Source organism: Acyrthosiphon pisum, chromosome A2 (genome assembly GCF_005508785.2).
Source record: "Acyrthosiphon pisum isolate AL4f chromosome A2, pea_aphid_22Mar2018_4r6ur, whole genome shotgun sequence".
NCBI classification, from domain to species: domain Eukaryota; kingdom Metazoa; phylum Arthropoda; class Insecta; order Hemiptera; family Aphididae; genus Acyrthosiphon; species Acyrthosiphon pisum.
In genome coordinates this window covers 109,994,818-110,013,341 of record NC_042495.1, presented here as the reverse complement: position 1 = coordinate 110,013,341, position 18,524 = coordinate 109,994,818, and the positions used below count along the sequence as shown (strand labels likewise).

The following is an 18,524-nucleotide window of genomic DNA, read 5'->3' as shown; positions in this document are numbered from 1 at the left end:
ATTACAATAAATTAATGTCATATTGACGAAACAAAATAGTAGGTCGTAGGTGCCTATAATATAATATGTATACTATCATAATAATATTGCGTATGACGATAGAAAACCAATGAACCAAATGAAAAAAAAATAAATACATTTTTATCAGAAAATGTACAATTCTCTAAAAATGTTTTAGTTGCCATTTCACATACCCCATATACGTATATATTGTAGTAATCATTATTGCTATTATTATTAAAATTAGGTAGGTATACTTTCTGCAATCAACCTACACATGATTATTAGAAAGAGAAGTAACTATTTGTTTTTTTTAAATGTAGTAAATGTTTTTTTCATCTCGTCATCAATTAGAATTATTACTATCACCGTTGGAATGTAAAATCGGTATTTTTACTGCTGTGAACATTCATTTAAAATAATGTTGACATTGTAATGACAAACTCTTATAAATATACATTGTTTTTAATATTACCACAAAAATCACAGTTTTCGTTTGTCATAGTAAAATAATGATGCACAATATATTGAGATATAAAGCTATAAAGCATATTTTTACACACATAAACGATAAACGATATAATATTTGATTTGATATTATAGGTTAGGCTATTTGGTGTAGAAATAACAAATTTTAACTTTACTTATTGTTTCGTAAACTCCATTTAATTTATAGTGATGTGAAATCATTCACTCTTAAAATTTCTTACACGGGTCGCAATAACTATAAATATTTAGTAGGCAATAATATTAAATTGAAAAAATGCATTCACGAGACAAATGAACGGAATTTCGAATATCTTAGGTACCTATTATATAGCGTAGGTTATGTAAAACGTTTAATCAGCACCACTGATATTATAATATTGTACACGCATAAATGTGGTTCTCCGTACTAAAAATAAATGTATGTTAAAATAATTTAAATATTACAGCAATCAGTTCTGTAAAAATATACACAAAAATATGTATATAAAAAAAATAATATACAAATAGAGTTGATAAATTATGAGGATAAAAAAAAACTTTATTTGATAGATAGATCCGTCATCTATACAAAAAAAAAAAAAAAACAATAATAATATTAATAATACAAATACAATAACGCTAGTATATAAGTTGTATATACGTCTAGTACATAAAAAAAAATAAGATTAAATTAAACCGTAAGAACTAGGAGGACGTCGTCTCGAAGGGTATGATTGATACGATATACACGTAAGTATATTATATAATATCGATAGGTGTACACGTGATTTCGGAGGAATGTGTACGTATATAGATATATATATATAGATTATATATATATATATATATATATATATATATATATATACAATTAAAAAATACAATTTAAAATCGGCCTCGCCGACCGGAAGTCCGCCGCCGCATCAGTCGATGACTTGCGCAACCCGTTTGTCGTCTTCGGCCATGTCCTCGTCGCCCCATCCCCAGACGCCACCCTCCACGTGGTGGTGATTGTGGTGCTGGTGGTGGTGTCGTTTGGTGCCATCGCCCGTCCTCCGTGACCGCTTCTCCACTAGACTGGCGTTGGCCGTCTTCAGGTTGTACGCCAGACCCAGCCGGGCGCACCCGTCGATGAACGCCGTGCTGAAGTTTAACCGGTAATTGCCCAGCTCGGCCGCCTTGTAGTCCCACGGGAACGCGTGATGGTAGTTGTGCCACCCCTCGCCGAACGCCAAAAGCGCCACTGTAGGGTTCTCGGTGGGTGTGATGTTCCTGTGGACATACAGATGCGAACGTGAGCATAACGTAGGTATAATATTATGATGAATACCGCATATGGTATTCTTTGGCGTATGGTCTTAAGTCAAAAATGACCAGTTTTCAGAAAGATTAAACAAACCATTGAAAAATCATTCGTCGACAATAATGTCTGGGCTGATAATATTAATTTAATTCAATGTACCAACTTGTATATGGTAACTATTATAAGTAGAACTTTAAAATCAATTCTTCCTTAAGTGACTTAAGATGATTGAATTTTTACTTTATACGACTTACGCTATCGGGGCATGCATTTAAAATTATTAAACTAAACTTGACTTAATATATTAATACCATTTTAAAATTATTTCTGTCAAATTCTCAATTCTTAACTAGACATACGTATCTTGTACCCAATATAATGTGACTTAAAATGTTTAGACCAAAACAAATTTCACTGATTGAGTGAGTTATAGTTTTGACTTCCACGTGATCTGTACCCACAAAATATAAAAATGTTTGATTCTAATAACACTATGAGATGAAAATGTAAATTTTTGACTTCAGTCATTTATACCATACGCCAACCATAATATTGTAATCACACGGTAACCACCCGGTAGGTACGGTACCCACACCGTTCAAATTCTGCAGTGATGTCTGACTAATAAGCCGACAGTTTTTATACGTAATAATATACCACCCTGCCATCCCGATTTTGCCAAGTTTCCAGGAGCATGCGAGTACGCCAGACCAACCCCCGGTATTAACCATACATTTTTTTAAACCGATATACCGCAGTATCGTACAATTATCGCCCCTTTAGACCCATTAAAACCTCATGGTTGTCATTTGTCATATATCGCAGACGTGACCACTGGTTTCAAATATATACCACAAACGAAATCGCAGATTTCTGATAATAAGTCAAGTTATAGATAGTATTAGTGTATTACCATAATCGCTATGATCATCCCCTATATATAACAATGTATAATACATATCTATAGTTAAGATATGATGTATATTATCTACGATTCAGCAACGCCTCAAGGAATAAATGTTTTTTTTTAATATACTTAATATATTTATTTTGAAAAATATACAATCCATAGGTATATATTGTATACATAATTATAATAATAATAATATTATCTTGATTCGAATAAGAAGACTAGATACCTACCTATATGACATATGTATAGTATATTATTATAAAAAAAATCCGTCCGTTCAGAATTAAAACAAAATATTTTGATTTGAAATTATTATTAAGAATTTGTATAACACCTAATATGTATAAATATTTCTATTATTATTCGTTATTGTTTTATAATAAGATTTTTTTATTTTTACAATTTGGCCAATGATTATTTAGATTACATATATTTTTTTTAGAACTGATAGGTAGATGATTACTCCCAAATACTTTACGTTCAAATTTCAATAGTACGTCTTAGTATTGTGTAGGAACTATGAGTCTTAATATCTTATATAATTCATATTATATAAATAGATACTTGTAGATATGTATATAACATTTTAATATTATTATGTTTGAAACAGTTTCTCGAAACTCTGAATACGCCCGACGCTTGTAGTAAACGATTAAAACCGTCAAATTCACTTATGGGAGTATCAGTACAAATATGTGTACGTACACTAAATAATATAATATTATAATACATTAATTTATAATTGATATTGCCGTTTGATCGTGTCACAAGTCACATCGACACAACGTTGCAGTAGGTACCGCAGGCTGTGTATTCTCCGATAATCGTTAGGAGTATACGCTGTTGGTAGGTACATAATAAATACCAGATATATACATATATATGTATGATTTGGTTCTTCGCCGCGGGGATTATACACCGATGTTCATATTATTGAATATTAGTCTAATTGTTTAGGACATCCCGCGAGGACGTACAAAATGAAAGCGGTCCGGTATAACAAACGTGCATGTCTCACTGACTCGCCGCTTTAAACGATTAGTGAATATTGTACTGGACTGTATATAGATGACTGATAATATAATTTTCATGCAACCATGGCGCAATGAACACGATGATCCCTAGTGAATCACCGTACCTACTAATCGTACGCTCGTAGAGTTTTCCGGGTTTCAACAACAAAACTTTGGGAATAAAACCCGCGCATCGATGAGCTAAATTTATATCGAATTCGTATATTGTTTTATCGAAATTGACATTTCAATGTTCTGGTGACTATATTATAATAATATTTTGCCATTCGTTAAAGTTGTATCGCAAAACGGTCAACACCAATAGTTTAACTGTCACAAAGTTTTAAACAACACATTAGACCACAATTTATACTATTACGAAGAATGTATTCAATTTTGTAGAATGGCTTTTGGAAATATAAGTCTTGGTTATTTTAAAAATATGTAAATGTGTAGGTGTTTAACGAAGTAAATCCTCAAGGACGCCAGTACAGTAAGAAAAGCAAAAACAATACTTATGAATAAGTATGCAATTATCTTACAACATTATATAGTACCTAAACGTTGAGCTTAAAATGGGTCATAAATGATCAAATTGACATTAATTGAATTAATTAAATGCATTGCGCGATTAAAAGAATTGCATATCATATATTATCTGTTGATTAATTGATGACGAGCGATTGGTGAAAAAATTATTTATGTTGTAATCGAAAAACGAATTAGGGCCATAGTTCGGTTAATGCATGGAACCATATATGGATGTTGTTCTGTGGCGTTAAAATGACCTTACAGGAGTCACTAGGTTCGAACAAGTAGGTATGCTGTATTAACCGAAAAATTTATTTTCTAAATATTTTTTCCTGAAAATGGACGATTTAAAACGACAATATTTCCGATGTTTCAGGACGAGGTAACAATATAAATTGTATACCTACACGCGCAGCACATATTTTCCCCCACGTTGTGTTGTGAATAAAAAACCCCTACGATTTTAAACCATAGACACGCGTGTCCCGGGTAGAAAAAAAATTGTTGTCACAATCGTATAATATGTTAAAATTGAATGAACTATAATAATAATAATAATAATATGTAGAGCGTATTGAATGCGTAGTAGTGTTCGAGACCGCGAAAACGTTATAGTATTAACTAGGTACATTTCTCAATGTTAAGAACTAATCCAAATATTGTTGTAAACGTTAAAACTTGTTAAACCACATTGAAGATTACGAAAATCGACCAACGGAGAAGCATAAATATTAAAGTATTAAGTCATCGGCTAGTGGGAGGAACCTACAAAAAAAAATGTATATATTTATATAAGCTTTCACTAACATCATTATAAAATAAAGGAGAGAGATGTTCACCTTGTGGAACACCCGAGGTTGGTGCAGGTAATTATTATACATATTGATTCGGAGAGGGTTATTATTCTTTTCTATTCATTTTTTTTTTAGCATCCGTCACGTAAGACTGTGGCCAGGCCAAAAGCGGACCTTTTATGTCAAACATTTTAGCTAATTGTTATTGGTGAGTTAATAACTATAGGTAGTAATTATTGGTGTTAGCAGGAAGAAAAAATAACGGTTAAATCAGCTTATCGAATTAAATAGATCATAATTATACTAACTTATCGTAGGGTTTTGTGCCCCATATATGAGCAGCACTGTTGACCAGCCACGTGAAGTGTAACGATATCATGTAACGCGTGACGCCGACCACAGCGAATGCATACCAAAAACGTTCCTGCCACAACCAGTATGGTATGAAAGACGGTATCAGGAACGTTACCAAAGGAACTAGCCATAAGTAATGTCTGAAAAAAAAAATGATAACAATATATTATAAAAACAACAATATTATGATAATAGTATAATAAATATTAATAATTGAGGGACATCGTCTTCTATAGTCTATACCCACTCGGTGGGTCTTTTATTTCTAAACATAACTCGACTAGGTTGGATCGAAACGGACAACTTTGTTGTCGATTTTAAATGATTTCGTGTTAATCAATCACTTACACGATGTATAATGACTAATGAGGTAAATTACAATATAATACATAGATTAGACTACAAGAGTAAAAGATATTGTATTATTGATTTGGTTCGGTGCGTGTAAAAATTATAGAAGATTCGAAAGGGAAATTTGATTAAAACACGACGTTTAATCTACTTAACTAGATAATATTATAATTGTATGTTAATACGCGTAGGCTGTAGGCACTATTATGCAAACTATATGATGTACTATTAAGTTTTTCAATGAAGTGGTAGAAAAAAAATTGTATAATTCATCGCTAGTGATACATTCGATATGTTGCGAAAATCGTGACGTTTAATGGCATATATTTTATTCCAATCTATTTCATCTGAGAATCCAATAATTTTATGATATTTAGAAGAAAAGGATAATATTGTTATGTTTCTTGTCACGACAATATTCTGAAATGTACGTCATTAATAACTAATTTTCTAATCCATCAATTAACTCCTAGTAAATTCCAAAACACCAGAAATATTGTGTAGAACGTGCTTTTGTAAAAATCATCAAAATCGTACATTTAGAAATTAAGTTATAAATGAAAAGTTATAAATATTACCGTTCTTACAGATTATTGTCTAAATACTCAATATTTAATAACGATAAAAATTAGTGATATCACAACAAAAACCCTTCGTAAACTACGTGTAAAAATGGCTAATTAAAAAAATATAAGATCTTTAAGTACTGTAAAGATGTGATATCATGAATAAATACCAGGTATATTGAATTTAAGTAAACTTATTTTGATTCAATAATTTATTTACTTGGCGAGGAATTATTTAGAATAATATTTTTTAAAATAATGATAAATTATATTTTAATAGTCCTCCGCCATTTAATTATTTTGTTCATCACACTTTGTTTATTTTAAGAAATAATTCCTCGACAAGTAAATAAATTATTGAAACAAAATAAGTTTACTTAAATTCAATATACTTAGCATTTATTCATGATATCACATATTTACAATGCTTAAAGATTTTATATTTTTTTTACTTGGCCAATTTTATTTTTTACATGTAGTTTACACTTTACGAAGGGTTTTTGTTGTGATATTATTGTCTCGAACATTCTACTGCTGGATCTGCTTCCGTTATGATTTTTTTATATAAAATTAGCGACTAATAAAGTATGGTATCGTGCGAAATAATAATAAAATATAATTCACATATTTAAATATAAATTATTTAATTATTATTTATTGTGTTTAAAAGAATACCTACGACAGGTCTAGATTCAATATTTTCAACCACAGATATCATGCATTGACGTAAGTAGCTATTATAGTATACATGACTATTGACTATCTATAATATCAGCTTCACTCTTCACTGCTATCATGAAAATATTATATTATACAACTGTACGGAAATAACTTTCTAAAGCATTGGAGTATAATAGTATAACCTCTACATATTTAATACATAACCATTAGTTTATAAAATATGCATAAGGACATAATGTTTAATTACTATTGAACAAAATATTGTTGTTAGAGAATTCAACTTATTAATTTAGAAAATAACAATTGAAAAACGAGATGTCTGATGTAAAACCACAAAATCCACGACAAAGCGTATTAATATATAAAACTTTTTAGAATGAAATTAAATGTTCGTAGGGAATATAATACAATGTTAATGTGATGAAATATCTATTATGGGTTTGTTGAACACATAAAGTCTTATCGACTTCAGTTAGTCGGAGAATCTATTAGTAATGTATTTTAAACCGAATTTAGAATAATTTACGTCATAATCAACACTTATCATAGTTTTATTGTCTTACCTCTTAGTCGTTAGCATTGTATTGACTTTTCTTAATATTTAAATTATTAGACCCATTTCATAGTCACGCGTATGGTACGCAGCATAGGTATACCTTCACGTGACTGTGAAACGGGCCACAGACGTTATTGATAAAAAAAATACTTCTCAGTACATTGTAGTTAGCAATAAAACTTATTTTTACCAATTTTCTAGTGGTTATTACATTGTCCGCAGAACAAGTGAAATATTTTCAGATAATGCAGCGGTAGGTACATGGCCGCCGGAATTACGATTCCACATAAACCTCATATTATTATAGGTTATTTGCGGACGAAAGCCGAACGTAATAATTATTGTGATAGTAATATTATTAGTTAATGCGCTGTAATTACTGTTGTGATTTACTACGATCACACTATTATAATAGGCACAACTTTAACAAAAATATGAAACGGTGGCACCGCAATGTATTCTAGTCAGTGGCGAAGCCTCATAGGAGACAAAGCGTAAGAGGCAAAGTCCACCCACTTAGAAATTAGAACACGGGACAAATAAATAATTATTATTTTGTTTTATAAAATATTTAAAAATGTGAATTTTATTTTAAATTATAAAATATGTGATGTATGTTTCAGTATTTATTAAAATCGGTTTTTCGTTGTACCTAACGTTGTACAGTTGTATAATTCTTAAAATATAATATTAGAAGGCCGTGCGTACGGTCTGGCGATACGGGTCATTCTAAATATAGTATTATATTATCTAAATTTAATAGACGTTGCGACGGCAACGTCTCGCAAATTTGGGCGCGCGGGTACAAGGGGAATGCTAATGTGAATGGGGCTTCTATGTACGCTATGAGACACGTCTCGCCGTTCGTAATTACCTCAGTCTTCAATATTTATTTTCGACGTCGCCGTCCCATTGTCACGCTATCGTGATAGGTGCATCGTACCTACGTGTATCTTAATATTTATTGTCTTATATTGTAGTTTGTCATCATGGGCCATGGGCTGATGATTTAATTAATGCCATTCTTAACGATGGAATTATTAACTACTCATACGAAAAAAAAATGTATACATTTGGATTTGTTATTATATTAAATTATCATTTCAAGGAAGTTGTAACGTTTTTAGTTTTTTTAATATAATATTTTAGTAAATTTTTAATTTTTGAACATTTATTTCTTACCATATAGATAAAATAAAAATGGGGGGGAGGGAGTCTAGGCATATTAGTGGCATTTTTTTTTAGTGTCTCCCCAACCAAAAACCTCACGCCTCGCTACTGATTATAGTAATATCGTAGTATTATAGTAATATCGCGGATCAGTGTAAATAAAATATGATAATTTCAAACCGAAATTATTGAAAACCAAAAAAAATCGGGGAGTATAAAATATGGGTTGAATATAATATGCACAGGTGGTTGCTTCTGATTTTGGATCTGAGGGTGGTGTTATAATAGTATTATATAGGCGCTCCTCTTACATAGTCAACCCACTATCACGTATTATAACGTCGTATTATTTACAAGGTGCTATTAGTACCGCAGATAATATTATTATGGAGATGTCTACGACCTATTATTATACGCACATAATATTAATATTATGCGTTTATTTAGCGCTTTTTACACTTACGTTACCTAGTATATTAAATTGCACGGTGAACGGTGCGATTTCATTCGCGCGTTTTCATTTAACACGCATAATAATATGTGCGATTTAATGACGTGTTAATGCATAGTAACATATAATATAACGCGAACGTAGGCAGACTTTATGGCGGATAACTGGGACGTTGTTGCGTAAGTAAAACGCACTCCATTAATGTTATAATATAATATATTATGACGTATTGATTGAATTCGCCGCGTCATTCGTAGTAAATCGGAACAAGAATGATTTGTGTGCGAATGTGTTACGAAACCAAACAAAATCGTTACATATATTATTATTATTAGATAAATTAACTTTTCGTCGGAAACGGTATGACACGCGTGTTAAACCGACGCGAATATCGTTCGAACCGCGCCAAAAGGTATTGTCAATAATTACCATAACTTTAATATTATACACGTCGAGTAAAAATCAGGGCTTGAAACCGATATTTGAAACCGATTTTGAATGCCGGTTAAAACCGTTAAAAACCTAAATCGATTCTGAAACCGAAAAGAAAATCGAAAAAAATCAATACCGGTAATCAAAATCGAAATAGAAATCGAAAAATATAACATCCGGTATTCAAAACCAAAAACGGAATCAGAAAAAATTAATAGGTACCTATATCCGAAACCGAAATCAAAATCGGAAAAAACAAATACCGATAGCCAATACCGAAATCGAAATAGGAAAAAATATTTACGGTTTCAAGCCCTGGTACAAACACCGTTCAACGGATGAAAGTTATTTTTTATAATAATATTTTCTGGAATATGTATAGTGTTGGTATCACTTCTTCAGTAACTAGTAAATATTAATTCACCACATAGTACAATATACCGTGATTCCAATATTTCCATTTATATCAAAAACAACCTAGGTATCGTTGGTATATATTTTAATATATGGTAGATTTTACCAAATCATTTTTGTTCGGTAGGTACTTCTTAGAAATTCCTGTTTTTCTGCAAATTTCTGTTAGTTTTGGAAGTAAAAATTTAGTTTTATTATAATGAATGTAAAAATTAACTGATTTTTTCTGGATTAAAAGTTGTCCACTATAAACACCATTGACAACCACTGAGATCGTAAAAAAAATGTAAAGGAACGGGAACTCGTTCTTTTTTCGCAAGAGGAACGAGGAACGGGAACGAGTTCCTTTTTTACAACAGGTACGAGGAACGAGACTATAATTTACCAAATTTTTCATGCGACCTTATAAAAAATGTTCAATTAAAATGATTAAATTAGATAAGTATTTTACTGAGTACCAATTATCAATATTGTGAATGACTTATAATTGTAACTCTTAGAAGAATTTACAAAAACGGTTTAATTTATTATTTATAAAACTATTTCATATAGGTAGCCAGACTAAAAAATAAAAATATTATATCAACCTTTTAAACTTTTGCCGACACATTTAACATCATTGGTGACCCAAAATTGGGTCGCGACCCTATGGTTGAGAACTGCTGTTGTAAAGGAAAACACTTTCTATAGGAGGCATTTTCGACCGTGGACCGATGTAATATTATTATTATTTTAATAATTGTTGGTGGGACTGGGGAGAAAGGGTGTAGAAAAAAATCCCCCATCGAGGAATGAGCGTGTGCGGGTGTTTCGACGACAATAATTTATTTTTATTATAATATTGGGCCTCGGCAATAATATCGATAACGCGCCATGTTAAGCGTTCACTTCAGCGGTAACACAATTCCACTGTAAATAATTAACGCCAAAATAGACATAATAATAATATGTGATCCGATAGGTAGCATACTACATATATAATATGCACATACACCGTAGTAGTTTGCAAAAACCGAAAGTGAAGCTCAAAGATAGAAGCTGATATTATTATTATAAGTAGGGCTAGGAAAATAAAGCACTAAAAAACTACAATAAAGGAATTAAAAAATTGCCAATAATGCTACAAAAAAAGCATTTTAACCAAGAAAATGCAACTAAAAAATGATTTGAACATTTTTAAGTTTAACTGAAAAATATTTTTAATATCAAAAAAAAATTTATCAAACACATTTTTATATGTTCACACTAAGTAATTCTTAGAACAACTAAGCACAATTTATAAATATTGAAAAAAATAAATTAAAAACCGTTTTATTAAATGTCGATAAATGTCAACGTATTACGTAACTATTACTCCCCACTCGGTAATCACTTTGACAAAATCTAAGAATCTGTTTTCAGAAATATTTTCCGATAAGGCAATAATATTTCACTACGAAATCATGAAATAATTATATATATTATAATAACACAATTAAAATAAATCAATAAATAATAATTTAGATAAATATGTACGTAAATGTTCTAAAAATGTTAAATATGCGTATAAATGTACAATAATTAACAAAAACTAATTAAAAAGCTAATAAACTGACAAAAAAGTACCAAAAAGCATTTATTTACGAATATCATAAGAAAATGCAAAAAAAGCAAAATCAAAATTGCATATTTGAACTCTGTGATGAATGAATCGAATTTTGTTTTTGATTAGCTATGTCCTGTAGTACTATGAAAGAAAATGCAAATGCTACAAAATCCTAGCCCTAATTATAAGTTATAACATTGTATTTATATAGTAAAGTAATTCTTGTATAATATTTATATTTACGCTTTTCCACAGTCTAAAAAAAAAAACCTATTAGAAAACTCAAAACTGTAATATCGGCTGTTTGGTGTTGTATCTTCAAACGTCGTCCGCGGAGAATACGTCATTATAATAATTTATAATTGATTTCAATGGACGGGAGGGGAAATAACAATGCCAATATATATACAGAAATATTATCAAATTGGTGAACGAAAATTACACAATACATCGATCATCCGTCGGTTGAGGCAACTTAACCATATACCATTAGTTATAATACGCTGCTGCAGTTAGCCATAGGGTTTTTTTTTTTAAATTTTATGGAACTATTGCGTCAGAGTACAGAGCGATTATTATTAACGTAAAACAATATAAGCCTGCGTCAAGAACAGCCTTCGACGTCATTTAGACCAGACTGAAAAAAAAAATGTCGCTGTCATCGTATAATATATTAAACATTATTCTCGACAAAAAAACCAGAAGTATTTAATTTAGTTTGTCGATTGTTATAAATTAAAATTACGAATAGTGAGTTTGACGATCAAATCGTTTGCAATTCATAAGAAAAAAAACTGCTAATACATATACGTCAGGAAATACCACGGAAAATATTTTAAATGTATGTAATGGTATTAAAGTTGACAGTAGGTACATAATACATCGTCGCGGTTGAAAAATCACACTTCTCTGCAGCTTCGGTGCTCAGAAAATCACTGAGAAAATCGAAGGTTTTTCGTCAAACACCAATTATATATTTGACTTACGATTTGGACACTTTGTCGACCGACCCAATACGCAGTGGCAACAAAAATAATAAAAATACCTAACACTATCGAACATAATAAAATAAAATATTAGTTCAGAGTAAAAACTCAAGCACCCCTATATTATAACTGCAGGTATAATTTATTATAATAATGTTATCAACGAAGATATCGTTTAAAGCAAGTACAAACTTAAAATTAATTAAAATATAATATTTAAGATGATATATGAAAATAATATCGTTGGACTCACTTTTTCTGCCACATGACCACCGGGTCGGCTTCCAAGTCTTTCATCTCGACCGCGCCACCCTTGGAGGACACGTCCGGGTGTTTGCGGACCATCAGCCAGCCCATGTGCGAGAAGAAAAATCCCCGAGACGAGTTGTGCGGGTCGGCGTCCGTGTCGGTGAACTTGTGGTGGACCCGGTGGTCTCGGACCCATTCGTAAATGTGGTTTTGGAACGCCAATGTCTGGAACACGGCCAACAGCACTCGCATAGGTAGACGAGCGCTGTAGCACCGGTGGGCCCACAGTCGATGGGCGCCGACCGTTATGCCCAGAGCGCTACACGCCGCCACCACTATCACTGCAACGACATCACAATAATTAGCGAAATTATAATTTTACGATAATAATAATAACAGTATAACAATACTGTGATAGGAGGACGGAGTGGCTGAGTGGAATAAGGCGTCGGTCACGACGCGCACCGTCGCCGGTTCGAATCTCGGTCACAGACGGCACTGCTCTCCGGGCAGACATCTATCTGGAGAGAGAGGCCGCCATCCCCCGACCGGGCATGGCAGAAACCTACGGGTGCCCAATTTGAAATTCTACCAAACTAAAAAACACGTGTTTACAAAACCTTACAGTACCCTCCTCCACAGTTAAAAACCACCCAATGGCCTAAGTTGCCGTGGATTAATAAATATAATATAAAAAAAAAAAAAAATACTATGATATTCTTTTGGTGATACTCGTCGGCGCGACGGTGGCTCAGTGATTTTAGCTCGAAACGTGAGATTTGATGTGTTTAGTCTATGGGAGTAAGAAATTTATTTCTGCTGATAAGTATTTTTCCGGTGGTCTTTTTTAGTGAGGAACCTCTCCCTGTTTACGGTACACGCATAAGGCTGCACCCCAATTCCGTGCCAAGAAAAAACCCTCCGATTTGATGTAATTTCTTAAACACGCGTCTATCCGATGACGAGTTGCATAATATATTACGTTTTCACTTTAAAAATTTGTATTTATTTCGTGCACATAAAGTAAAAAATTAAAAATGTTTGAATTATTAAAACATATTTTTTTAAGTTCACAAATGTTTAAACCAATTATTAAAAAAAAATTATTTTCGACTTTAAAGTTTAAGTACAAATATAATTATTACTAAATTTAATAAAACAATATTCGTATTCCAATTTTACAGACTTGGTCAGGAATTTAACATATTAGATTTAATCTCGAGGCGTGCACATAAAATAAATACATTATGACGAGTCAAAATGTAATGTATGTACCAAAAAACCAGCGATGCTCGTGGGCCGTTGCGTGCGTTCGGGACACTAATAATTGTTACTTATTTTTTGGCTTGCGGATATGCACCGATGTGCACGACAGTGTAATATGCACTTGCACTATGCACCATCTACCTACCAGATTCTCGTATAACATATTATATACCTGCATCTCATACAATTGTTATCGTTGTGGGTATGTAATATTATTGTACTCACTGAACAGTATGGTTTTTATTTGAACGTATCCGCAGAGCCCCAGGTAGAGCCCGTAGATGGCGATCGAGTGCAATACGATGAAGCCGATCACGTTGCGCCACACGATTTGCCATTTGTACCCTGCCTGTAGTTGTGGGTGAGTCTTGGGCATGGACGTCCGGTGCACTATCGGTGTGGGTGGCGGCGAGTGGGGTGCGTCCGACGTCAGCTTTCTGTCGCCGTACTCGACTTGCACTCCCGACCATATTTGCGCGAACGACGACGACGTGGCCATCGGGTCCGGATCGGTCGCAGTATAATATAATTATATTATATAAGTGGTAGCTGAAAAACAAGACGGTTTTGAAGGTAAAAAAACAGCGGTGGCAGCAGGCACCACGCGCATGTATATTATATAGGTTACTACTGGTTAGGTTAGGTTGGGTATTCTAATAATAATTCGAATACCTGACAATAATTATACCAAATGGTGTTCTACAATTTATAGTTGTCGTTCACGCGTCTAATGTGACATCGTGTTCGATATACCTACGTGGTATTATTCTATAGGTATGTGATAGCCGATAGGATCACGCGCGAGAAGGAACACATCAATCATTGCACATAATATTATGTTGTTCACGTAGTATTGCACTGTATTTGAGTAATTACTTGCAGATATACCTTAGAATGTCTGTACTATTCGCGATTGCATTGGTGTCAACATCTAATAACCGTAGTACGTATTCGTTTAAATAAAAAAAAATTGAAATTAACCTTTTTTCCGGTGAGTATGATTATTTAAACTACTTTAAACTTTAAAGTCATAAAGGTGAAGGGTCGATAGTCGATTAACGGTATTTTAAGTTAATCTGAATTTAAGCTAGAAAAGAACCGTTCACTTAGTTTTAAAGCTAATATTTGTCTTATTAAAAAAATCGATACTTATATTAACGATCAACTGAACAAGAATTAAATATATATTGTGCTTCTTTCTACTATTTATTAAACAGCTACAGTTTTAATTAAATAAAATTGAATTGGTATGGGCGTCTGCGATGCGTGGGTATTTATATATTTAAATTTTTTTAATTAAGGCAGTTAAGTTTTATTTCAGTAACCTAAATTTAAATAAAACGCTACATAAACGTTTGTCATCTTTGTCCGAATACACGTATTATAATAGGTTATTAACAAAAATCCCTATTTATTAACTTCATAATATTATTATCATTTGTCACCTAATTGTAGCATCATGACTCTTTTCCGTTATAATTAACAATAACATAGGTATCTGGAAAAACCTAATACGTATTATAAGTGGTTTTCCGAAATTTCCGAAATATATTATATTTTGTCTAGGTAGTTAGTGTGAAAATCGAACACGCCAAGATGGACGAGAGATATTTTGTATGGAAATATAATATCAGTGTGTACTGTGCAGCTATCTTCTATAATTATGTTGTACACATAGAATAATATTATGTTATTTACTTACCTATACTTATTACTCTCAGTGCTCAGTCCCCAGACGTTTAATGTTCTAGATGCGTTCGTTCGAGTACAAATAATCATTAAATTCGTTTTTATTTTCTAAATGCACTTTTAAAGAAATATTGCACATCATCTCATCTGTGACGAGAAAATAGGAGATCTTCAATTTATACCTAAATTGATTAAACTATTCAACAATAGTTCATAACATTTAATGCAGGTAGTAAAAAACTTAAGGGCATACCCGATAATAAAAAAATGTAGGTATACATTTTAAAAATCGAACAATATAACACTGGAACGATTCATCTTTTGAAAGAATTTAATCGACAGAAATTATGGTGAAGTTAGTGTCATACTATTATAGTTTGTGTAGTATAATCAAAATTAGTGCAACTATTTGCAAATTAACTGTAAATTACTTTCTAGTATTTGCAAATCATGTACAGATGAGCTGCAAATTATTTTCACGCCAACTTCATGAAACCTTCCTTCCCTCCCGCTCTGAGTAATCCACACTGAACCAACGTCAACGCTTAAAAAATCGAATGGAAAAAATATTTTTGAGTGTGTCACAGTAATAACTGAATTCCACGTCGAGTGGACAAATTCACATTAAACAAGTATAAATATTTGACAAAAGGAAAATGTCGAAAAGTTTTATTTTTTTAGGACTCATTTCACACCTAACCTAACTTAACTTCATTTAACGATTTCACACCCACACAAATTCCCTTGAATAACTTGCGAAGAAATTAGTAAGAGTTGAAGGGCAGAACAAAATTGCAAAATCTTGGCCTTGACTTACAAATCTGAATTGAAAATTCCAAAAAGTGATTTGCAATTGTTTGAAATTAATTTGGTAAATATTGCTATTGGTTCTGAATGGATCCGACAAAAGTTGGAGAGGAATACCTCCGTGAAGTAAGCCTTATCAGACAATATGATAGAAAGTAGGATTATGATATTATTTTCAATATAGTATTTTGCGGGACACCTCTTTTTTTAAAAACGTAACAGTTGCCGAGTGCCAAGATGAACTGAACAGGTTATACTCGAAACTAAATTGATATAAGACGCAGGAAAGTACCTGCGCATGTATTATGTATAGAGATGTAAGCTTGAAAATTTTCAAATGAAAATTTTTTTTTCATTGAAAATTTCTGAAAATTTATTTTTTTTGTACTTTTCTTAAATTAATTAATTTTTAAGTTTAAATAAAGTATCAAAATACTTTATAAAATTACTGTTTCATTTTTATTTACATTGTAACAAGTATAACGTCAGAGTCAAACAAAACACTTATAGCAGAAAAAAATATAATTTGGGTAAAATTGAGGAAGTGACTCAAACAATAAATTACCTCCGTTAAAAATTTAAAAATCAATCATTTTAACAAAACGATTACACTCATAATTTATACTGAAGTAAAAATACAACATTTTGAATAAAAGATAAAAATGCTCATTTATTACCGGGTTAAATATTATATATTGATATAGGTATATATTATATATATTTAATGAATGTATTTTGAATATACTATAGTATGTTCATTAAAATAATACCAAAATTATATTAAAATGGGTAAATGGTAATAAAAGTACATATTTAAAAATATAATTATTAAAGTTAAATATACTACAAGTATATAATATCAAAAGATTTATTTGATAAGAAATTAATATGATAAATATTATAAAATGTTCAAAATGTTCAAGACTTTTGAAAATTTTCACCAATATAAATTTTCATGAAAATGGACATCACTAATTATATATCTATACTTGTTACGTAGGCAGTTTATAATGATTAACGAGGTGTGTGTTTTGAAAGTGCCTATAAAATACCCCATTGTCTTTAGTAATATTATATATTGTGTTAGATGGACGAAACTCGATGGTGTTATTATTTTGTTCGTAATTACAACGAAGACAACAAACGATCGTCCTCGGGCAGTGTTGAGTGACATCATCGTCACGACAAAACCAGGCTTGCAACGATTCGACGACTTTAATGCGTTTGGGATGTATAACTACATAGATTATTCATAAAAACGTTACACTATTATATTATGCATTAAAATTATTACTGTTAAGAGTGCTTTTTCTAAAATTTCCATAAATTATTAATACTGTTTTTGGAATGTAGATACCTAAAAATATACTATAATATTCTATTCAAATATCAAAACTTTTTTGCAGGGTTTTATTTATAAGAAATGTATGGAAACATCATAAAATGACTTGTGAATACTTATACGCAATATCTTATATTAACGTAAATATTAATTATTGCCTATTCATGTATGCCAATTAAATTCCAAGAACTTCCCTTCAAATGTAATATTAAACATTTATATAATTTCATACATTTTTAGTACAAAATAAAAGTCGTGAATACAAAATATTAAAGTTTATTATATCATAAAATGTTACCTATAATACGTTTAGTATATTTATTTGATTAAAATATAGTTCAATACTTTTGAGCCGTTTTTGCATATGCAAATACGCAAAAATCTATGGTATACAAATAGAATAAAAATATAAACTATAATAAATTAAAAGTATGTAAAGTATTATTTAAGTATTACAATTTTACTTTCATTATACTTTATCATAGCCTTGGATCAAAAATCTGTTTTTATTTTTAACTGTTGTGAAATTTACTTTTCGTTGACATCATATTAATATAATATGATATCTATATTGAACTTTACTTTTATTTACAATACTATTAT

The 18,524-nt window shown here is 31.3% G+C and overlaps 1 protein-coding gene across 2 annotated transcripts in view; it reads right to left on the bottom strand.

Annotated features, from left to right (window-relative positions):
- Positions 1–1,084: 1,084 nt before the first annotated feature.
- The window catches only part of LOC100165504 (acyl-CoA Delta(11) desaturase), a 29,907-nt gene continuing 12,467 nt past the window's right edge, over positions 1,085–18,524 (bottom strand). For both annotated transcript variants that reach the window (XM_008188222.3, XM_016807219.2), the window contains exons 2-5: positions 14,309–14,632; positions 12,822–13,158; positions 5,331–5,516; positions 1,085–1,740 (exon numbers count right to left, since the gene is read on the bottom strand). In XM_008188222.3, the coding sequence (XP_008186444.1) occupies positions 1,392–1,740; positions 5,331–5,516; positions 12,822–13,158; positions 14,309–14,582 (1,146 nt within the window). In that variant the 5' untranslated portion in view covers positions 14,583–14,632 and the 3' untranslated portion in view covers positions 1,085–1,391. The remainder of the gene's footprint in view (positions 1,741–5,330; positions 5,517–12,821; positions 13,159–14,308; positions 14,633–18,524) is intronic.